Source organism: Cetorhinus maximus, chromosome 6 (genome assembly GCF_964194155.1).
Source record: "Cetorhinus maximus chromosome 6, sCetMax3.hap1.1, whole genome shotgun sequence".
NCBI classification, from domain to species: domain Eukaryota; kingdom Metazoa; phylum Chordata; class Chondrichthyes; order Lamniformes; family Cetorhinidae; genus Cetorhinus; species Cetorhinus maximus.
Window position 1 is genome coordinate 149,673,672 of NC_135884.1, and position 23,970 is coordinate 149,697,641.

The 23,970-nt window shown below is 44.1% G+C and overlaps 1 protein-coding gene across 2 annotated transcripts in view; it reads right to left on the bottom strand.

Annotated features, from left to right (window-relative positions):
• Positions 1–405: 405 nt before the first annotated feature.
• The window catches only part of LOC144682225 (cadherin-8-like), a 266,245-nt gene continuing 242,680 nt past the window's right edge, over positions 406–23,970 (bottom strand). For both annotated transcript variants that reach the window (XM_078544648.1, XM_078544647.1), the window contains exons 11-12: positions 6,925–7,176; positions 406–2,389 (exon numbers count right to left, since the gene is read on the bottom strand). In XM_078544648.1, the coding sequence (XP_078400774.1) occupies positions 1,896–2,389; positions 6,925–7,176 (746 nt within the window). In that variant the 3' untranslated portion in view covers positions 406–1,895. The remainder of the gene's footprint in view (positions 2,390–6,924; positions 7,177–23,970) is intronic.

Here is a 23,970-nt window from a genome sequence, read left to right on the forward strand (position 1 = left end):
CCCTTCACCTCTCTGCTCTCCTCCTCCTCCTCCTGAGGACCTACCTCCCGTCACCTGGCCTAATATTTCCTTACAGGACTTGGTGTTCAGTTTTGTTTGATAATGTTCCTGTGCAGTGGATGTTTTATCATTTTAAAGTTGAGAGGGAAGTAGAAAGGATAAATAATCACAGTATGACGGAGAAAATATCAGAAGACAACAAAGCTTGTGTTTGAGGGCGTTTGAAGGCTGGCAAGAAGGAAGGGATAAATATCTAACAGAGAACACGCTTGCTTTTACCTAGACTAACTAATCCAGAAAAGCCCTTTTCTCTGTAAAATACTGGTCACCTGAAGCAATGGGGAAGCTGGTAACAATTAACCAGAGGCTTTACTGGCAAAACAAATAGAGACATAATCTGCAATATTTATAAAAATATATTTCACAAAGTAGGAAACAATACAGGGGTTCCTCTGATGTACAATACATGGAGTAAAATAATTGAAACATACAAGTAAATAGCATTAAAGCAACGTATAAAATTAATAAGGGCTCTTTTTTGTGTGCGTAAGACTATTGTAATATACAATATCTACTCTGAAATGTAATATTTCCCATTAAAAATTGGCAATGCACGTAGCTTTCAGTGCTGTTATCATCAAATTTGTGTGCAAGAGCTATCGTGTATAGCCAAAGTACATTTTTCAAAAAGAAAAAGCCACAAAAGTAAACAGTAAATTTATATATACATAACAAAAAACATTTTTTAAACCATTTTCTTTTTTTTTTGTTCAAATTACACAGTGAAGCACAATAAGCACATGTTTGACACCGCTACTGTACTGTGTAATGAGCGTGTATCTAAAGATTTGGAATTCAAATATTCACATGATCTCAGTTCCATTCCAGCTCTTGTACTTGGCTCACTGACAATGGGCCAGTAGACCTGTGCATGCAAGTACTGTACACAACCTAAAATGAGCATTGCCAAACGTTTCAAATCATCTGCTCTTCTAGCAAGTTCTCATCAAGAGTGTCTCAGGTATTTTATTAATATTTGTACATAACATGAAAGATTTTTTTTAAAGTCCCAAGAAAGATTTGATTGTTTTGTGTGTGTCTGTGTCTGTGTGTATGTGTGTGTCTGTGTCTGTGTGTATGTGTGTACGTCTGTGTGTGTGTGTGTGTGTTTATCTGTGTGTGTGTTTGTGTGTGTGTGTGTGTGTAATAATCCTCGAATCCCCTACCTGAGTTGATGTTTTGCTTCTGCTGTTGTTACTTGCCGCCTACTTTTAGATGCACGCTTTGGACTGGAATGGATATGGACCATGGTCATATTATGGAGCCTAAGGGCACTCTGTTAGAGTACACTGTGTCTACTTGTGTGACCACCAATCACAAAGAAACACTCGATTACACCTCAGCTAATATTACTGCAGGGGGAAGGAGCTGGTATTGGTTTCAAAGCTTTATGATGTCCTGTCACAGCTATCCCCTTCATTTCCTTTGGTTACTTTCATCAGTTCCGTGAAAAAGACATTGATATTGCTTCACGTTGGCTCGGCAAGATCTTGGTCTGCAATCAGAGAAAAAAACCACAGTACGGAACCATGTAGGAAGCACTGTAAGATCCCAGCGTGTCCTCCGCTTGAATGATAGTCTATACAAGAACCAGGAAACCAAAACCTGCCTAAACAATCCACATAATCCACACTCCACAAGAGTAAAACACTCATACAATCTGCATTTTTTTTTTAGTTCAATATTACAATAAGCTGGACTTCAAGGATGAAAGGAGCTAATGTTGACTGCATCTAAAAGACTGGCCAGCTTATCCATTGTTAATAATTGGCAACCCTATAATTATACACCACTGTTCTTTAAAATGTTGGACACTTGTTAATTCCAAATGGGAGTCAAGTTTCTCTGTCACTCTCTCCAACTGCGTACATATCCCCGAGTTTTTTAAACCGTGGGCCCCACTCCTTGAGGTAGTCAAAGTTCTGCTCCGAATCTGTTGATGTTGTTTCTAGTGAGCTCAGTGAGCCAGCTATTGATCCTCTTCCTTCATAGCCATAGATCTGGATGGAATCGTAGGGAGGGGCAGTCGGATCGATGTCGGCATCATGAAGCCTTACGTTAATAAATTCATCCACGTCAACTCCGTTAGGGACAGGAGGGAGGCCTTGCCTGGGTACGTACTGCAGATCAGGTTTGATGTCCTTCCGAGGCAGGAATCCATTGAATCCATCTGGATTTTGTAAAGTGGCAATATCAAATGCTTCAGTGTCCTCTTCTCCACCCCCTTCATCATCGTAGCGAATGATGTTTTCCCTCACATCTTCATCATCCTTGATAATAAGAGGCTCATTCTTGTGTCTTCTTAAAGTTACAAAGAGTACCACAATCACTGTGAACAAAGCAGAACACAGCAATTAATCCAAGAATGTAGCACACTAATTGAATTGTTGTTTCCCTTTTGTTTTCATTCCCCCCACCCCCCCACCCCCCATAAATTAATTCTCTGTTTCCTTTTCACTCCCCCCTCTCCTGGAGATGCTCGGTGAGAATGAACTGCCCAGGTGGGCAATGGAAGCAGATAAAATGCGTCAGCTTAAAGAATAATTGGATGGATTTTGAGTGAGTGAGCCAAATAGGATGCAATTGTTGTGAAACAAACCAGATGGACTGCAAGTTCTTATAATGGATCGTAGTCTTTTATTTTTCCATGTTGTGGTTCCATGGATTTTGGCAGCTCCTCAGCTACCTTGTCCATTTTCCCATAAAGGAACCTGGACAATAAGGGTTGGCAGTGGATTCAGGTGAAAGGCCATTGACATGAAACCTCAACTTGGTTTCTCTCCACAGATGCTGCCTGGCCTGCTGAGCATTTGCAGAACTTTGTGTTTATTATTTCAGATTGCCAGGGTCTGTTGTATTTTGATTTTTGTATTAGGGTCGGCAGTATGTTTGACCACAGTATGCACAGCAACTCAACTCAATCTCGTTCTTTCCCACTGTCCAACTGTGCACACTTTGCAACAATCAGGAACATTCTAATCATGGATCCAGGATCAGGTAACTCTGCATTGTTCAGGGTTTGTACTTGGAACCATCTAGTCTCAATGGCAAAGTATCACAACTGGTTCTCACATACACCCACTGAACTGAAGGATCGCTTGGTTGTCTAACTGGGAAAGAGCAGTTATTGAAAGTGTATTAAATGAATCAGTGTTGTTAATTTTTTGTAGCTGTATTGTTTATTTTATGATTCAAATTCTGCAATGGGCAAAAATATTACACCCTACTCTAAAAAAAGAGAAACACTTACATTTTATGGACCACTGGATGTCTCAAAGCCCTTTGCAGCCAATGAAGTACTTTTGAAGTTAGTCGCGGTTGTAATGTGGGGAACGTGACAGCCAAAATGTGCACAGCAAGCTCTCACAACAGCAATGTGACAAACAACTAGATAATCTGCTTGTCTTATTGACTGAGGGATAAATATCGGCAAGGACACTAGGTATAACTCCCCCGATTTTTTCAAAATCAGGTCAGAGGCTAGGAATCCTGCGAGTAACTCACCTCCTGACTCCCCAAAACCTGTCCACCATGCACGAGGCACAAGTAAGGAGTGTGGTAGAATACTCCCCACTTGCCTGGATGAGTGCAGCATTAGGAAATAGAGATTGTTTAAGTAAGTTACATTGGTATTTCCGGGCGTTAAGAATGAGTTTTAGCTTTAATGTTTAATTTTGATTTGTATTTCTGTACCTCTGCGTTAGGAAAAGGTCAAGTTGAGTTTTAGTTTCGCTTTAAAAGGTGCCTGCATTTCTAATGAGAGTTTACAACTGTAAGGTAAGTTAAGCAAACACAAGAGTAGAAAAACTGGGCATTTGCCTAGCAATAGGGGTCCAGACACACACAGAAGAAACTAGAAACAGCAGTTTTTGAGTTTATTTCAGTTTTTTCAGCTGTTAAGAAGGCAGCTTCTGTACCTAGGAGGGGCAGATAGCCAGTCCTCAGCTAAAGATGGTTGAAAGCAGCTGCCGGAGAGAGACTGGAGCAAATGGTTCAGATAGCACATCCCAAGCTAAAGAAGAAAGTCCCCAAATCCAGGGGAGCGGAACAGGAGAAAGTCCTAAGAAGACCTTCTAGTCAAAGGAAGGACAGGAACCCAGAAAAGGTCCTGTTAAGTGAAGTTAAGATTGAGGAGCAGAGAAAGGCTCCAAGCTTCAAGCTTAAAGAGATAAAGGCTTGTGGGAAGTCAGAAGATCCAAAAGGACAGCTGAAGTTCTGTAACTCTTTGCTATGGGCATGGGAAGCAGTGATGTACTGTTGACGGCTGAGACAGTGAGAGAGAGCACATGGAAGAAAGCTTGAATGCATGTGGTCCAGGAGAGAGGAACATCTGGCGGAAAGTTCAAAGCCCTGGAGGTGAACCTTTGCAGAAAACAGCTGAAAGACACTGTCGGCTTGGGAGAAGATTCCAAGATGCGTTCTTGGAAAGTAGAGATTTGAAACCCTCATGTGAAAGACGGAGTTCAGTGAGACTGGTTGGCTCATGGTGTGACAAGTGTCTGGGGGGAGCTGATGAGAGATCCATAGTATCTGGTTGAGGAGGTGTCTGTTGCTTGGTTTCAGAGTGTGGTGTGCCTGACACAGGTCGCCAAGTGATTTACATGGACTGTACTTACTGTGAACATTGGAGTATAAGATAGCTTTTGTAACTTGTGTTATCCGTACAAATTTGTATATATTTGTAAAGGTATAGTTGTGGGTGAAAGAGTATTGTAATATAGTTCATCTTTTCCTGTTTAATAAATGATTTATGCTTTTGTTGAAAGTTAAATAGCTGACTCTGTTCAGTAGCCCCTCTCCACGTATCGAAACAAACAAATAAAAGTTAGGATCTATCAAGCTGGGTTCGACCCTGGGATCAGGCTTGTCCTGTGGTGACATCAGCTGGGGATCATAAAATCAGCTCCAACACAATTAAATAAGTTCTACATACCCAGGGTAAAGCAGCCCATTTGATTGGCACCCCATCCACCACCTTCAATATTCACTACCTCTACAGCCAATGCAGTGAGTGCCATCTACAAGATGCACTGCAAGAACTCACCAAGGCTCCTTTGTCAGCACCTTCCGTTCTCACAATCTCCACCCCCAAAAAGGAGAAGGACAGCAGATGCATGGAACTCCCTTTCTGACAGCGCTGTGGGTGTATCTACGCCACATGGGCTGCAGCGGTTCAAGAAGGCAGCTCACCAGCACCTCCTCAAGGGCAATTAAGGATGAGCAATAGCTTCTGGTCTAGCCAACAACACCCACATCTCATGAATGAATGAAATGGTGCCATGAGAACTTTTACATCCACCCAAGAGGCAGATGTCGCCTCAATTTAACATCTATCCAAAAGGTGGTACCTCTGATGGTGCAACACTGCCTTAGAGGGCTACTGGAGTGTCAGCCTTGATTTGTCAAGTCTTGGAATATGTGTTGAACCTGGAACCTTGAAATTCAGAGGCAAGATTGTTACCAGCTGAGCCACAGCTAACACTCTCTTGTCTCTCGTTTAATGTTGTCTTGCCATTCTTTGCAAATATGTTTTAGTGCAGTGATAAAGTACGATGAACACACACAATAAGAGTTTCCATAAAGGAAATATGGAACTGGAAGATATAGATCAGAAAGTCCTGAAATGACCCCAAGTCTGTGTTACCTGATCTCAACTACAGTGGTGATAAGGGCACCACAACTGGCTTGAGTGTTCCTGGGCTAGTGAGAGAAAGGAAACATCATCCATGGTTCCCACTTTAACCTCAGCTGGAAAGTGCTTGGTGCCTGGACGCGAGCTGAAGACAAGATTGGGCTTGGTTTTCACCCCAAGGCCAAACAGAATGTTGGTGCTCACTGTCCAGGATCACATCTGAACACTAGTAACTTGGTAGGCTTTTGCTCTCAGAATCAATTGCTCTCATTCTGATTGTCACTCCAAAGCAGATGTATAAATTGTTACCTTATGTTTGGTTTCAATGCATGGCCCTATGGCAACATGGCATACATAGAGAATTCAAATTTGAATCTGTTGTCACACTGAAATTTTAACAGGGCTTCATTCCCTGACACATCCTACCTGCCTGATGGATGGCCAGTTGCTGACATAATGTGGAATGCAGGATAGCCATATTCAAGCTAGTGAAGACCCTACACTGTGAGAAGTGCATCTGTGCCGTGAAATTGGGCAGTGATGCTTGTCATTATTGCAGCAACAGAGATCCAAGTGATGGCTTTGATCAACAAAGCAGCAGTTAATTTGTTTGATATACCAAAGAGCAAGAAATTGGCTCACACTGCCAACGACGCATAAATTAATGGGTGATTGTAGGAAAGTTGAAGGAGGAGGTGACTTTAATTGCCATCAAATGACATTTCCCACTGAGCGAGCAGGATCACTAGATTTAAGAAAAAAGAAAGGAAAGACTTGCATTTATTTGACACCTGTCAGGAATTCATGATATCCCAAAGCCCTTTACAGCCAGTGAAGTTTAGTTAATTGTTGCAATGTAGGAATCCCGGAAGCCCATATTTTACATTGGAGCACCCACAAACAGCAATGAGATAATGACTAAGTCTTCTGCCTTAGTGCTATTGGTTGAGATAAAAAAAAATGACCTGGAGCCTAACGTCAACTCCCCTATGTTTCTTTGAAATAGTGGCATAGGATCTTTTATGTCAACCTGAGGGGGCAGGTGTTTGATGTCACATTTGAAAGGTGGCGCCTCTGACAGCGCAGCACTCCCTCAGTGCTGCACTGAAGTGTCAGTCTCGATTGGAGTATGACCTCCAAACTCAGAGGTGAGTGTGCTATCACCGTCCTGTAGCTGATAACTCCAATACCACTGTTCGCATGTATATGGCATGCTTCAAATTCATACATACCCAGGAGGAGGATAATGCAAGCTAATATTGCTATTAAAGCCCCCATGCTTAACCCAATGGGCAGGACGAAAGCTTCCACATTGCAGGACTGGACGCTCCCGTCGGTGCTGCAGCCACAGACCCGGATGGTGAGCGTGTTGGTGCTGCTCATTGGCGGGCTCCCACTGTCTGAGATTATGATGGGCAGGAAGTAAACATCCTGTTTCTGCCTGCTGAATCCACTGTGCCTCGCCAAGATACTGACCGAGTTATCTGGAGGGAAGGAAAAAACGGACAAGTGAAAATCCAGGGCGCGCTAATTTCCATCGTCACCACAACAGTTTTCTATGGAAACAGACAAAAATCTTGTATTGTATTTCGACAGCATCTTTTAACATAGCAGGAACACCAAGCCACATAAGGAGATATCAGGACAGCTAAATAAAGAAAAGCTTGCATTTATATAGCACCTTTCAGGACCGTAGGACATCCAGAAGTATTTTACAGCTAACAAAATACTTTTGAAGTGTAGTGCTAGTTGTAATGTAAGAAATGTGGCAGTCAATTTACACACAGCAGGCTCCGACAATGAGCAATGTGATAATGAACTGTTCATCTGTTTTTGTGATCTTAAGCGGGGGATAGGTGTTGGCCAGGACACTGAGGATAACTTGTGTCCTCTTCTCCAAAATAGTGGACATGGAATTTTTTATGCCTATCCGTAAGGGCAGATGTGGCCTTGCTTTAATGGCTCCTCCGAAAGTCTGTACCTCTGACAGTGCAGCATTTCCTCGGCACTGCCTTGATTATTGCGCTGAAGTCACTGGAGAGGGACTTGAACCCAGAGATAGGTTTTAAGCCACATCTTAAAGGAGGAGAGAAAGAGAGAGATGGAGGAATTTAGGTTGCAAATTCCCGAGTTTAGGACCTTGGCAGCCGAGGGTGGCTTAAATCACGATCTTCAGGAAACAAAGGATGAAAATGAGGGAAAATAAATTCATAGCATAAACAGCTTCCTATTGGTTTATTGGATCTCATTTCACAGGAACCTACAGCTGCAGAGCATCTAATCTGATAATCCACATCACATTTCTTTCTGTCAAATGTTTGATTTCTTTATCACTAAAACTGATTAGAGGGTGACCGGCTTAACAATGAAGTCAACCGATAAAACAATTCTTTCAGCTGGTTTTCAAAAAAAAAAATCTAATTTGTTTGTTGTCAGGCTGCCAGCAGCCACTGTGCAGTTGAGTACCTTGAAGGGGATTGGAGGGTCTCCTCTCTAACTGGAGCGACAGAGAGCCCCAGGGAGATTGCCAACGTTTAAACGTGCCCTTGAAACAGATCCCACTCAGCCATAAAATAATTTTCTAAAACCTGTAGCTTCACTAAGAGTAAAACGTTTTAAATTAAAAATCCACGGCCAACGAGCTCTCTCCTTTGACTTGATTCAAAGTCAAGCAAGTGGAACAAGTCACACAGCATCTCACCATTGCAGTCAGGGCCACAGCCATTTCCTAATTGGAAAATATACTTAGTGGGAGAAAATGTCTACGGGCTAATGTAAGGTGCCTGAGCGGTTTGGTAGGCACCTCATGCTTTTTTTTAAAAATGGCAGTTTTTTATACCTTTATTCTTTTTTTGGGCTGAGGGTGTCGCTGGCAAGGTCAGCATTTTTGCCCATCCCTAATTGCCCTTGAACTGAGTGGCTTGCTAGGCTACTTCAGAGGGCAGCTAAGAGTCAACCTCATTGCTATGGCCCTGGAGTCACACGGAAGCTAGACTGGGTAAGGGTGGCAGATTTCCTTCCCTGATGGACATTAGTGAACCAGCTGAGTTTTTACAACAATCAATGATGGTTGTCATGGTCACCATTACTGAAACTAGCTTTATCTTCCAGATTTATTAACTGAGTTTAAATTTCACTAGCTGCCAATTTCTGCGTTGGTGTTTTGCACATGCTTTAATGGAGTAATCAGTAATCTCTGAGGTGGGACAGTCTGAAGGACACAGGAATTTTCCGGGAAGGACTTGGGGGGTTAAAATTCACCTTGAATGATAGTGCAAAATGGACAATATCACGTCACCAGCCTTCTTTTACACTGTCTGATTTTAATTTCCAAACAGTCTTTTGTTTTGCTCTTCCCTGATTCTGCTCTATGCTCAAAGCAACTTTCACCTCCAACAACTCTATTCCTTTCTGAAAAATCAGTTCTACCTACTCTTTTCCTCACCGTATCTCTCAGTCTCTTCCCTCTCCGGATTACATCTAATTATCTCTTGACCCATTTGTACTGTCTGCTTCATTACGCTTTCCTGGTAAATTCTTCTACAACTCTATTAGCCTTTTGATGGATAAAAATTCTCACTGAATTCCTTTCATTCTTCCTATATGCTTCATTTTTTTTTCATCTCCTGTCCCCTGGGATTTGAACTGTTTAACCACAATGAACAATTTCTCTGCATCCAAACTCATCCCTTCGTTTGGGAATTTTTATTCTGCAACCTTGAAGTCTCCTTATGTGCAAAGAGGGATTCCTTAACTTCTGTTCATGTCTTAGATGCTTGATATCTAGTCATCTTTGCTGCTCACCGCTACACCCTGTCACCTCCACAAGATTTTGCCCAATGTGTATACTTTGATGGTACTGTTAGTTACTGCAACTATTTGAAAAATTCACTGCTGGCCTATATGAAACTTAATAGCAGGTGAAATTGGTCTTTGACAATGGCATGTTACTGGGTGATAGTGAGTTGACAGGCCATTTTACACCATGCCTCATTTTATTTTACACTAATTTTCAACAAATCCTCGACCCACTCTTCCTCCCCCGCCATAAGATAGCTCATCTCCAGACTCACTTTTCTCTCTGAGGCCCCTGCACATGTTATCATCACTCATCTCAATGCCAATCTCTCCAAACACCAACCACACCGATTTCTCGGAGCATCAAAGCAGCCTTAGCTATCCTTTGCCTTGTCGTTATCTTTCCTCCTTGACTTACCTGCAGAATTTGATAACCATGCCTAACCATGACATCTTCCTCCTGCTTTTCTATTTGAATGTAGACAGTGCATCAACACCAAGCCTTCTCCTGCGCCATTGCCTTTGACATACATCATAATCTATGCTTGGTTTCCTTCTCATCCTTATTTACATGCTGCCCCTTGACACTATCAGCCACAAGCTTGGAGTAAACTTTCAGTTGTATACCAACTACACCCATTATCAAATAATTAGAATTGGTTATGACACATAAGGAAGCCATTCGGCCTGTTGGATCCATTCTGTTGACCATTTTCCTTGTTCCCCCTGTGTTACCTCTGACTGTGAGAATACAGGTCCACTTCACGTCTTGGATGAGGCTCAGCTTCTATCGTTTCAACGATAGGAAGACCAAAATTGTGGTCCTTTTAGCCCACTGTAAAATTCAGTGTCTTGTCAATGGCTCCACCCCGGTGATTCTTTCAAACAATTTACAGTTTTCACATCCCGTTCAATCACCTGTCAGAGTTTTGGACCTCAATTTCATTCATCACCAACAACGCTTGTCTCCACATCTACACAATAGAAAATTTACATCAAAAAAGGAGACTATTCAGCCCTTTGTATCCATGCCAGCTCTTTACCAGAGCATACAAGACTAGTTTCACTGCTCCACAGTTCCTGCATGCTGCTGTATTGTCCTCTTTTTCAAATATCCAATTTATTTGCACAGGTCTTGGGCAGGAAGGGGGGAGGGGCACATACATCAATGGTTTCCTTTTAACACCATGACCCCCACCCCCTACCCTCCAACAAAAGGTCTGGCCCCTTTGGGTGTTTCCTCCCAGCCCGGCCACTCCACCAAAACCCCAAGCCCCCTCTGCCCACCCCCCTCACCTCCACTCCCTGCCCTGAGACCCCGAAAACTTCCCTGGTCCTGGACTTAGGCTCTGGGTACCACTTGCAGTCCCAGTCCTGTCCACTGCAGCTTCTGGCGCTGCTGGGGCTCGAAAGCTACTGGCCAATCAGATTGGCTGGCAGCTCTCTGAGGCGGGACTTCCTCCTGAGTGAAGGGTGGAAGTCCCGCCTCCAGCCAATTAACACTTATTGGAACATTAAATGCCTGCTGGGACGCCAGTATCAGTGATGGTGTGTTCACAACCGACTCCTTGGATGGCAAGAAGATGGCAAAAGATCTGGCCCAAGTTTGAAACCTTCTGAGTCAAAGGTGACAGCACTATCCACTAAGTAAATGTTGACATTTGCAACAAAATTATGGCATCTGTATTGCATACTTCTCACTGTTTCTTGCTCTCAGTCCTGTTTTCTGCCTACATGTTGCTCTCTCACTGCCTCACTCTATCTGACGCTCTGTTAATCTGTCCCCTCTCGTTTCTATCTGTGTCTCATCACCTGCTCCCTCAGTATAGTTCTCTCTCTCTTTCACTTGCTCACTTTTGCTCTCTCTCTCTCTCTGTGCTACTTATCACCACAGTCCAATGCTTTGTGTTTTTCGTTTTCACATTATTTTGACAATCAGTGATTACATTTTTCAACAAAAAATTCTCTCCCAAAGGTGATGATAATTGGTTAATTGGAGTAATTAAAACATTGAAGCATCTCAGCTGTGAAGCTTTCTTTCACTGCAATTTTGCACAGTTGTGTCTCCAGTAACTCTCCCACATGGCCATTCTTCACATATTAAACTAGACAGAGGGTGTTGGGAGGCTATTTGACCTTGTCTGGCAATAGGAGTATAAAAACAGGAGTCGGCCATTCACCCTCCAGCCTCTTCCACCATTCAATTAGATCATGAATGATCTGCTTCCTTTAAATCCATGTACCCGTTCATAACCGTAATACACTTAACCCTCCAAAATCTACCAGTCTCAAATGTGAAATCTTCAGTTGACCCGCAGCCTCGGCAACGTTCTCGGGGAAGAGATTTCCAGATTTCTATTTCCTGACTGTGTGAAGAAGTGTTTCCTGACATCACCTCTGATTTGCTAGTTCTAATTTTAAGGTTATGCCTCCTTGTTCTGGTTTCCCCCCAGTCAGAGAAAATAATTTCTCTCTATCTACCCTATCAGCTTCTTTAATCATCTTAAAAATGTAAATGAGATCATCATTTAATCTTCTATTTTCAAGGGAATATAAATCCCTCCCTTTTGGGCTCGGTACAATTGGGGTGAATCTGTGCTACCCTAGCCCTAACGCTAATCAGTCCAAAGCCAACATTTCCTTCCTGAGGTAAGGAACACCTAACTGAATGCAGTACTCTATACGTGTTCTAACCAGAGCTTTATTTAATTGTAGCATAACTCCCACCCCTTTGTTGAAAATATCAAAATACAGTAGGCGCTGGAAATCTGACATAAAAGCTGAAAACGCTGGAAATGCTCAGCAGACCCGACAACATTTGTGGAGAGAGAAACAGAATTAATGTTTCAGGTCAATAATTTCTCATCAGAACTAGAAAGAATGAAGAGATGTGACAGGTTTTAAGCAAGTATAGAACAGGGGAGAGGAGGGGGGCAATGGGAAAGAACAAATGAAAAGGTCCATGATAGGGTGGAAGGTAGGAGAGGTTAACTGGCAAAAGGGATTATGGTGCAAGGCAAAAGGAGGTGGCAATGGGACAAGGAACAAAAGATGGATCTAGAGGAGGTATATATGGAAAATATAGCTGCCATCTACAAGCTAAAAATAGGGGACAGAGGTTATGATCTGAAGCTGTTGAACCCAATGTTGAGTGCAGAAGGCTGCAGAATACCTGACCAAAATATGAGATACTGTTCCTTGAGCTTACATTGAGCTTCATTTCAACATTGTAGGAGACCGAGCACAGAGAGGTCAGAGTGGGAATGGTATGGAGAATTAACATGACAGATAACCAAAAGCTCAGGTTCCCACTTGTGGACTGACTGGAGATGTTCTGCAAAGCAGTCACCCAAAGCGGTCATTAAAGGCCTCAGCTTCAACTCCTTATGTTTCCAACTAAATGAATTTTGAACTTGTAATGCTGTTGAGTTCTTCTTTCACCACCTTGGACTCCATATCCACCTCTCTGTTAGAAATCTTGCCCCTGCACAGTGTACCCTTTCTCCCATCTTCAGAATTCTACTTCAACCTGGTATCCCTCCACCCACTTACCCTCTTTATATCTTTTCATCAAGAATAGCTGGTGTGACATCGGATATCTCGATTTTTCTGCTCTCCTCGCTCACTCTAACCCTTTGAACTTGCAGCAACCTCGGTCCAACCCTAACTTAGTCATGAAACCTGCTGGCGAGGCTGACACTGCTACCTAGAGGAGGCTGAACGCCAACTCTCTGACACTTCCTCCTACCTCTTCCTGCACCTTGACCACACCACCAAACAATAATCCATCTTTTCCAAGACTGTCACTGATATCATTGCCTCCAGAGATCTTCACTCCACAGCCTCCAACCTCATAGTTCTCCACACCCACACAGTCCACTTCTATCTCCTTTCCAAGATCCACAAACAGGAAGGCTTTGGTAGACCTATTATTTCAGCTGGTTCCTGCACTTTTGAGTTGGTTTCTTCCAGTTTCTTTCTTCTCTTGTCCACCTAAATCCATAACTCTTCCAACATCCTCCACAATTTTAATAGTCTTTGTTTCCTGGCCCCCATCATGTCCTTTTCATCCTGGAAGTCCACCCTTTCTCCACATCCATCACTGACCAGATCGCTATTTCATCATTGATTGTAGGCCCAACAAATCCCCATCCTCCTCCACCTGGCTAAACATGTCCCTCATATTGAACTTCACTTACTCCAAATAAAAGTTATTGCTATGGATGCCTGCATTAGTCCTAGCTATGCCAGCCTTTTTGTGGGATATGTGGAATATTCCTTGTTTCAGTCCTACTCAATCCCCCTCGTCGCCTCTTTTCCCTGTACATTGATGACTTTATTGGTGTCATTACCTGCTCTCACCCTGAACTGGAATGTTTAATCAACTTTGCTCTCATTTTCTACCCTTCCCTCAGCTTCCACATGGTCCATATTCAATTCTTCCCTGCCCTTCATTAACTGCTCTGTCTCCATTTCTGTGGATAGACTATGGATCAGTTCCCACTATAGGTCCAGTGACTCCCTCAGGTTCCTCGACTACAATGTCTCTCACCTCCCTCCCATTCCTCAGTTTCTCGTCTCCATCATATCTGTTCTGATGATGCCATCTTCAATACCAGTGCTTCTGATAGGTCTTCCTTTTCTCTAAAGTGAGGAATCCTCTCCACCCTGGTTGACAGGATCCACAATTGGGTGCATTCCATTCCCACAATTTGGCTTTCATCCCTTCCTTTCCCTCCCAGGACCATATTTGTGTTTCCCTTGTCCATATCTTCCATCCAACCAGCATCTGTATTCAATAATCGCCCTGTGCCATTTCTGCTACCTCCAACATGATGCCACCATCAAAAACATCTTCCCCTCTCCTTTCAGCATTCCAAAGGTTCCATTCCCTCTGCGATACCCTGATCCACTTCTCAATCACCCCCAACACCCTCTCCCCTTCCCACAGCACCTTCCCATGCAAATGCAGGAGGTGCAACACCTGCCCTTTTACCGCCTCCCTTCTCATCATCCAAGGTGCCAAACACACTTTCCAGATGGAGAGGTACTTCTTCTTTGCAAAAATGGCTCTGGAGGTCTGAATCCAGAAATACCTCACCTGAACATAGCACCCACCATTTCTGCAGGGGAGGGGGGAGTGGGGGATAGTTAAACTTTGCACATCTCTGGTTCATGGAGGCAGCTGCACATGTTAAAATGCAGCTGCCTTCAGTCTGATCTGATTTTCACAAGGAGGGATGGGAAATATGACTTGTGCATATTGGACCTGGCAGTAGAAGGCCTAATTTTATCAGGGTTCTTTACAGAGGTAGGGTACCCTTTTGGATATGGTCCGGGGTCACCTTTGGGACAGCTCAGGTGCTCTTTGGGAGAAGTCAAGTTGGTCTTTTGAGATTGTTAAAAGTGGACATGACTGTGCATAAAAAGTGGATAAGCTCACTGGAACTATTAAAGAGAGCTACCAAAGGGAGCTGTCAAACTGTCAAGGCATTTAAAACTCTTTCCCTTTAAATATTTGCAAATATCTGTGTGCAGTGTTGAAAAAAATCAATACTTGCTATTTTCCTCTGTCTGTTGACATTAGCCTGAGGGTTGCCATCACGGGATTAGTGCTGCATGACTGATTTCACAACCTAGCACTATCACAATGGAGTGCCTTTCAGTTCACAGTTTTATTGACAAGTGCTCAGAAAGTCTTTGAAGTGGGAATATGAATGCAAATGCGTGTTCTTATAAGGGATTAAAAGAATTTGAATGTCGTGAACAGGTGTTTATTAATAAGAGTTTTTTTTTTAAATCGTGAACTCATCAATAGACACTTAAGAACTTTATTTAATCTCAGCATAGGTCCATGGTGGATGCTGAGTGAGTCTGACATGTAGAGTATAAGGGGAAAGGGTAGTGGGTTGGGGGAATGGGTTAGCATGAGTTGGCTCTAAATTGGGATAGAGGCGATAAAGGGACATGGTCAGTAGGTGGAAGGGCATAGGTTGGCATTGAGAGTATGAGGGACAATGGGGTGGTGGGTAAGGGGCAAGAAATAGCATGGGTTAGCATGGATGGGGCATGGGGAACTTGTGGGGAGGTATGAGGGATTGTGAGGGGTGGAGGCTGAAGGGCTGTTTTGATTTTATTCTATTTTTCATGGTGCCAGAGCACCGAGGTAAGTATTTTTGCACCGGCAGCCCCTTTGCTGCCCCTGAACTGTTTCCAGGGTGGAAGGCCAAACTCCCCTTCCAACCCACCCCGCTGGAATGAAAACCCAACTGTCCGAGGCTCTTTTTCTTGGGTCATGTTTGCGGAGCTGGGATTTGTCCCGCTTCTGCGCTCCTGAACAGGGAGCGAAAATTCGGGCCAATGGTTTGCTTGTACTTTCAATTTAAGTTATTAAATGTGCTGTTCACAATGCAGTCTCCTCTACGCCTGGGAGATTCAACACAGATTTGGTGACCGCTTTGCAGTCAGTTTGCAAGTATGACCCGAGCTATTGTTCTTCTGTCATTTTAATTCTCCACCCCACTCCCACTCTGACCTCTCTGTCCTTGGCCTGCTTCAGTGTTCCAATGGAGCTCAGATTTGAGGAGCAGCAAGTCATCTTTCAATTAGACACTTTACAGACTCAACACTGAGTTCAACAATTTAAGATCCTAACCACTGCTCCCATTTTTTTTTGTTATTTTTTTTGAATTGCAGCTGCTGGTAATGATTCTGCTTTCCCATTTATGCCTCCTCTAGACCCATCGTTAGTTCCTTTACTTGTCCCATCACCGTTCTCTTTTGCCTTGCACCATTATCCCTTTTTTTCATGGAATCTCTCCTATCGGCGACCCTGTCACGCGCCTTCCCTTTTGTTCTTTGCTCCCTTCCCGTTTCCATTCCCCTGTGCTTGTTTAAACCCTGTTGCAGCTCTAACTTTTACTGGTTCTGATGAAAGGTTATCGACCTGAAAGATTGGCTGGAATTTTTCAGGGGTGGCAGATCACGCCCGAGAGTGGGAGGTAACCCCAGTTCTTCGGGCAGCTGGACTCTGGTCACATTTTACCAGCGCAAGCCATTAAGTGGTTCCCACTGGGGCTGCCATCCCTGTTAAGGATGACGCCCATCCTACCCCGCCCCCCCCCACCCCACAGGAGCTTTTGGCCCAATCAGAGGACTGACAGCCTAGCTGCCTCCGCAGTGCTGCTACTATCGGTCGCTACTGCAGGAGATGCACCTGGATGACATGCGCCTTGAAAGTAAGGAAGGTGGAGTCTGCGGGCACCAGACTGAGTCCGGCAAGCCGGAGCCAGGTGGTGCAAGGCCACTGAGGACAGGCAGTGCCGATGGCACACGGGGTGGCCACTGCTGCCCGGAGGCCCCTTTGTGGGCTAAGGAGTACCAAAAAAAGAGACCCTCCTCCAGAGCCTGTTGGGAGGCCACCAAGGTTTACCTGGCAATCTCCCATGAGGTGGAGGCCCCCCTGTCACTGATAAAACAGCAGCAGAGGCAGGAAGAGGCCCTTACTTAAGTGGCTCAATTGGACTCTCCATGCTGCTCCTTGACCTGCTGAGTATTTCCAGCATTTTCTGTTTTTATTTCATTCATTTGTATTCAGCAAGGATTCCTGCTCCTCATCGCTCCCCTTAACTCCTGCTGGATGTCAGATGAGGGCATGATTGGGCTATGATGCCACCCACTCCCACTCACATTCTCTCCAATCCTCTACCATGGTCAAACTGCCTCCTCACTCACACTGTCTGGCCTCACATGAGCAGCCACTTTGGAGTTGGCTAGAAGTATGCTGAGGTGTTTTGATGTCACCCCAGCAAGGGTCAAATGGGATAGACTTTCAACGGGCCCAGCTAGTTGTAAAGCTGTCAAGGATCAAGAGAGGAGGGGAAGAACATTGGAAGAGAAATCAAAAAGCTCAAAGCAATCAGCAGTAATTGAGTCCAAAAGGGCACGAGATGAATTCTTCCACTTTTATCAATGAGCTGATTACTTCTATAAGCTTCGGTTTCACTTCTAGTTGAGTACAACGTTAATTTGGGATTGCCATTTGCTTCCTTTAATGACAAAGTTGAATGCCTTTTAAAAATCAAATTTACATTTTCCACAATTAGAAATGTGGTAATTTTTTGTAGTAAGAAGCAATTTGTAGTGTCATGTGACTATTTGGACAGCGCTAAAATTATCCACCCAGGCAGTGCTATCTGACGATTGTTGAACTTGCAGGGATGAGAAAGGTTCAACTCGCACGTGAGTCTTTAATGCGCAGGAAACTGGGTGGGTGGAGAATCCAAGAAGGAAAACACAATTAAGTTTAGGGATAACATATACAAAACACTTGTGTTCTGCCCTAGCAGGTTATGACATCTGGATACTATCTCTTTCTTTTTTTCTGCAGGGCCTTGTCACTCCTTCCTGCCCATCTGTTATTCTATGTTGATGGCAGAAGCGGTACAGGCATAAATGAATGCTCCTCTCCTTTCAGTAACAGGGAAGTTTACATCGTACCCTTCAAGCTCTATGAAAATATCAACATACGTTACAGCCAATGAAGTACTTTCTGACGTATAATAATGAAGGAAGCCCGGCACTCAATTTGCACACAGTAAGGTCCCACAAGCAGCGATGTTGTAACACCCAGGTTATCTGTTTTTTAACGATGCTGGTTGAGGGATCAATATTGGCTAGCATACCAGGGAGAAATGCCCCGCTCTTCTTCAATAAGTGCCATGGGATCTTTCACTTGAAAGTGCTTTACCTGAGAGGCAGGAATGGCCTTGGTTCAACATCTCATCTGAAAGACTGGACTTCAAACCCTCTCTCAGTGCTGCACTGCCGTCTTTCCTAGCTATGTGTTCACGTCTCTAGAATGACAGTTGAACCCACAACCCTCTGGCTCAGAGATGAAAGTGCTACCAACTGAGACAAGCTGGCAACTTTCATAAGCAGAAGTATGGAAGGTAAAATGGGATCTTTCACTAATCATACCGATTTAACACCACCCTGTGTTTGCAGGCAAATTGATTACTGTGTTGATGGATTCAAGTGCCTGGTGCAATCATATTCAACATTGGTACGTTAAGAATAATAAGGGATGCTAAGCATAACTTTAATTGCTGAGAGGGTAGTAAAGGTTTGGCATAAGCTACCTGGGAATGATATTGAAGCAATATTATTGGCTCATGGGTTTCTGGAGGGAGAGAACGTGAGATATAGCACCATGCGATTATTTACGTCCACCTAAGAGAACAGATGGAGCCTTGTTTTAACATCTCACCTGAGAGATGCACCTCAGACAATGCAGCACTCACTCAGTGCCAGCCCAGCATTTTTTGCTCAAGTTCTATGCAGTGAGACTTGAACCCACAAACTTGTGACTTAGCAACAATTGTGCCTTGGCTGACAATTAAAGTGAAGAGCTTCCTCAGATGCAAGAGTTGAATCTAACTCTGGAATTAACCTGGGATTTGCTTCCAGATTTGAATTCACTCAGGCAAGTATTTTTTTTTCTCCATGCTCTGTGACTCCCACAGGGAAGCTACAGATGAGGAAAAAAAACTCTTGTTGTTACAAATTGTGCTACCAAGGGGCTGCCTCTCTCGTTCTTACTAATTGGTAACCCACCCATGTATCATTAAAAGATGATGAATTGGTATTTTTTCTCCTGTGAGGACATTGGGAGGGAGGGACTCGCTAATGCAGAGAGAACAAAAATGCCATCTCTTTCTCTTCAAGTTACTGTGTAATTACATGTGTAATGTTAGGATGGTGATTGCTAATAGCCATAAATTAAAAACATGATGTTCATAATTCTATAATTTTCCAAGTTGACTCAACCATTTTCATTGTTCTTTCAATGAGAAGTACACAAACAAAATCTGAAGCTCAATACATATGCCCCTGCGGGATTTATACCTCAGTGCTCCTGTTGGCTCAGGCTTGTTCATTCAGACTCCACCGAGAGTAGGCTGATCTGGTTCAGGACACCAGGATCATTTCAGGCATGTTCGAGGGTGTGAAGGGATTCCTTAATTCTGATTGAGATTACGAAGCTGAGACAAAGAAAACTGAGACTTGGGGGTAGTCACATGAACCTTGTGGTTTAGAGCTTGCACAGGACACCCAAGGATGGGAGGTAGTGACAGGGTATTTGAGGATAAGAAGCAGTGATCAGAATTTTTAGGATGGGAAGGTAGTGGCAGGAAATTTGAGGATTAGAACTTAGTAACAGGACACTCAAGGATGGGAAGTCATCACAGGAATGGAGGTCATGACATAAAAACTTGAGAAAGGGTTGTGATAAGAAGGAAAATAACTTGCATTTATGTCACGACTTTTAATGAGTCTTTGAATTGGATTGAGTGGGTTGCTATTGGAGTGCAGTAACTGTTGTTATTTAGGTAAACACGAAAACCAACTTGTACAAAGCAAAGTTTGACAGATAGCAAATGAGATGGATAAGCAGCTAATTTACATTTTGTGGTTTTGGTTAATTGTTAATTGTCGGCCAAAGCACCAGGGAAACTATGTGTTCTTGCAAATGCAAGACAAACAAATGGAATGTTGGTTGAACTCCTTCCGTACTGCTCTAAGCTCGTTCTTGAGTCCGAGAGGAAGGTGTAAATGCACAACCGCAGACTCGGGCTACAAAGCTATTGACAGAGCTCACCTGAAACTTGAATGCAAGCGTTCACTCAGTGGAACAAACTAGCGACCAAGAAAATGATGGGCAGGATCTTCCGGTCGGCGAGCGGGGGCAGGGCCCGCTCGCCAACGTGTAAAATGACACGGGATGACGTGTGGAACCCAACGTCACCCTGCTTCATTTCCATTTTCAGCTCGGCGGGGGTGCAGCTGAGTCAGCTGCGTGCCCGCCAACCTGTCAACGGCCTATTGAGGCCATTAAAATACCAATTTAGATAATTAGTGGACCTGCCCCTCCAACTTTAAGGTTGGTGGGCAGGCCGGGAGCCCTGGCGGGCATTGGAAAAAGCATCAAACCTCATCCACGGGTGGGCTGAGATTTCATGAGTGATTTAAAATCTGCACATTGAGATTTAATAAATGTTATGGTCATGTCCCAATTCATATGACATTGTCACATGAAGAGACATGGAAGGGAAATGGTAGGATGGTTTTTATTAAAAATTTGAAGTCTGAACTAATCTCCCTGAGCCAGCACACAGCCTCAGGGAGATCTGTGCGCTCTTTCACGTGCATGCGTGAGAAAGAGCACTCCCGGCTGAGGGAACCCCCCACCGCCTGCACGGGGAGCGCACAGTGCTCCCTGGCGGATGTCACACTGGGTGGGCCTTAATTGGCCCGCCCACTTAAAATGGCGGCGTACCCCCAATCAGGGGTGCCGATCCCACATTGTCCCCACTCCCCCCCGCCAATGAGAGGGAGATAATTTTTCCTATGGATCAAATTTATGCGGCTAAGTACAAAATGAAGCTTGTTCTCTTTAAAAAAGAAAAGGTATTGGGCTGAATTTTATGATCCCCCACCAGTGGGATTTTAGGCTGGAGAGAGGGGAAGGGGGGTTTGAAATTGTAGGGACGGGATTCTCTCCGGACAATTTTATGCTTTTGGGTGGGGGGGAGCGTGGTGCAAGGCCTCGAATGGGAAGCCCGTCCTTGTCCCAGTTGAGTGACCAGCCACTTAAAGGCCGTTTCCTGCCCAGCCTCAATTTTTAGGCTAGCGAGACCATTGCACGTCCATGGGAGAAGGCCACAGATGCACATATCTGGACCTCGGGCGAGGGACACCTTCATCAAAAGCACCCTTCTGACTGGCGTCCCCCTTCCTACAACTTCCCATTAAGGCCCGGTGACCTCCGGACTTCTCTCCCACCTCCCCCTCCAACTCCCACCAAAACCTCCCCCCCGAGACCCCTGTATTTGGATTCAGGTTCCAGAGTTAATGCTCAGCGGTTCAGTTAACACTTCCCTGTGATTCACTTATTCACATCACTTTAGTGCAAACTAAACATTCCTGTGCGTGGCGTGTGCGTGGATCCTCATGGGGAGTGTAACTTTGTGGAGCTACCCCTTTTATTACTAGATATCTGCCTGCTTGACTTGACATTTCTGCTCCATTTCATAGATTCCTCTCCTCATTTCCATGTCAATTTTGATTTTCTGGCTCTTTAATTCCTCCTTCCTGAAAATTTTAATTTGCTCAATGTCTTGCTTTCACTTCCCTTATTATTACTGCTGCTGACTTTGCAGCTATAATCCATCCTTCTGGATCACTCATTTGCCCTTTTGTGCACTTTCTATCTCTGCTCATCTACTTTCTCTTTCAATTCGAAATCTCTTTCCATCCTCTTTAATTTATTCTTTGACTTTCAGCATGGAAGGAACTCACTGAATACATAATTTTTGGGTTGACTTGTTTAATAATTAGTCATCTTCACAGTCCTATTTATAGGAACTAGTAAGAGCTAGTCTGTTGGGACCATTGTACAATTCAACAGAAGAATCTTGCCACAGTATTTTCAGTTTAATTGTGCCTTTTTTCTCTCCAAAAGATACTTGAATAGCTTATAGCTTTAAAGCACAGCAACTTATTGATTAATTCAATGAGTGATATGGTTGGCCACAGTACGGTCTAGATTGAAATAATACCTTGCTCAGGACACAAGAGCTAAGCCCAGCAATAAATGCAGAATACTGCAGCCGCTGGAAATAAAGACAGAAAGTGCTGGAAATGCTCAGCAGGTCTGGCAGTATCTGTGGAGAGAGAAGCAAAGTGAATGTTTTGAGTTGAACATTCTTTATTTCTGAAGAAGAGTCATATTCGATTCACAGTGTTAATTCTGTTTCTCTCTCCACAGATGTTGCCAGACTGGCGGAGTTTCTCCAGCACATTCTGTTTTTATTTCAGCTAAACCAGGCAAATTGATCTAGACCGAGCTCAACTGGGAAGAAATTATCATGAAATTACAGGTCCTCCTGGAACTACACCAAGAAAAATACTCGGCAAATATTGGAAAGGCTACACCTGTTACTAACACCACGCTAGATGCGCAGGTAGGTGCAGTTCTAGTGTTTTGCAGTGAGCGACAGGGCAGGCAGCAGGATAAAAGATGGTGCTGCTCAAATCATCAGGGCTGTGTCGTTAGACGGCTTCTTCTTTAAGGCTGTGTCTGTGTTACCTACACCACGCCAGGTGCTGCACGAACTCTGTGCATGCTCAGGTAGCAATCGGTGGCCATGTTTGAAGATGGCGCCAATATCCTGCATTGTCCACACACACACATACACACACACAGTGTATTTTTAAAAAAAAAATAAGCGGTGCAGGTTAGTGCCGGGGAATTGAAAATAAATGACCAGTTTTTTTTTTGACAGGTATGATGGGATGAATGACATCCCTCTATGCTGTAAATTCTATGGGGTCGCCTGGTGGAACGGATTGCAAAACTTGTCCAATTTTCATCCCGTGATTTCACTTTTATCTATACTTTACTAAATTTATTGACAACTCGTCACACTACATCTCTACCCCGACTCTAACTCTACTATTCTTACTCCAAATCAAAATGACGAACTGTCATACTCCCCATGGAGGTGGCCTTATGTACCTCGGTTAGTCATCCTTCACCTGGCTGGCGATGTCTACATCCCGCAAAATGAATCAAAAAATAAAAATACTCAAAATCCTCAAGCATTTGAAACCTAAACTTCAGGCCGGGTTTTCAATTGGTCAGGATCGGAGGTGGATTTGACGCCACCGGCCTCCATGTTGATTCGCCGCCACAATCCCGGCCCCGAGCCATTTTTCAATTAGGGCAGCTTGGAGATGGATCGGCTGCCCACCCGATGAAGGCCAGTTTTTTTTTTCAGTCAGCAAAACGGGCAGCCCACTCCAGCTTGGACCATATCCAGGCCCAATGTGGTGGGTTGAGTGCAGAAGGTGAAGGGGCAGGGGCGGGGGCAGCAGGGGCGAGGAATGAAAGGTCGCTCGAGGGACCCGAGGTGACCCTAGGCAATCCTGCGTCCATAACGGCCCGCTGGGCCACAGTTGTGATCCGCTGCCCATCCTCTGATGGGGTTTCCCCTCCAGGATCATCACCAGGCAGGTGTATCATTTTCACAAGAAAAAGCAATTTACCTGACCTTCTCCCTCGCAGTCTGCACACTCAGATTGGCATCTCCCGCCTCGGCTGGTAGGGCTGCCGATCACTGAGTGCTGGAGGGATTCTCACTGGCCCTTGAGCCTTCGGAGCTCGCCCATCTGCCATTTCTGATTGGACAGCGACCCTGCTCACTTTAGCTGGCTGTGTTGTATACTTTATGTCTCAGACCAATGCAGGAATGATACTACTTCTAAGTGTAGGACAGCTTTATTTACAAGAGCTTTAAAATATCTCTGCAATCACACAATGTCTGCCCTCATGCTTATTACAGCTCAACTTCTAATAGCTTCTGTGGTGTCTGTTTACTTTGCACTGAATCCACACCCAGGCTTAACCAATCAAGCAC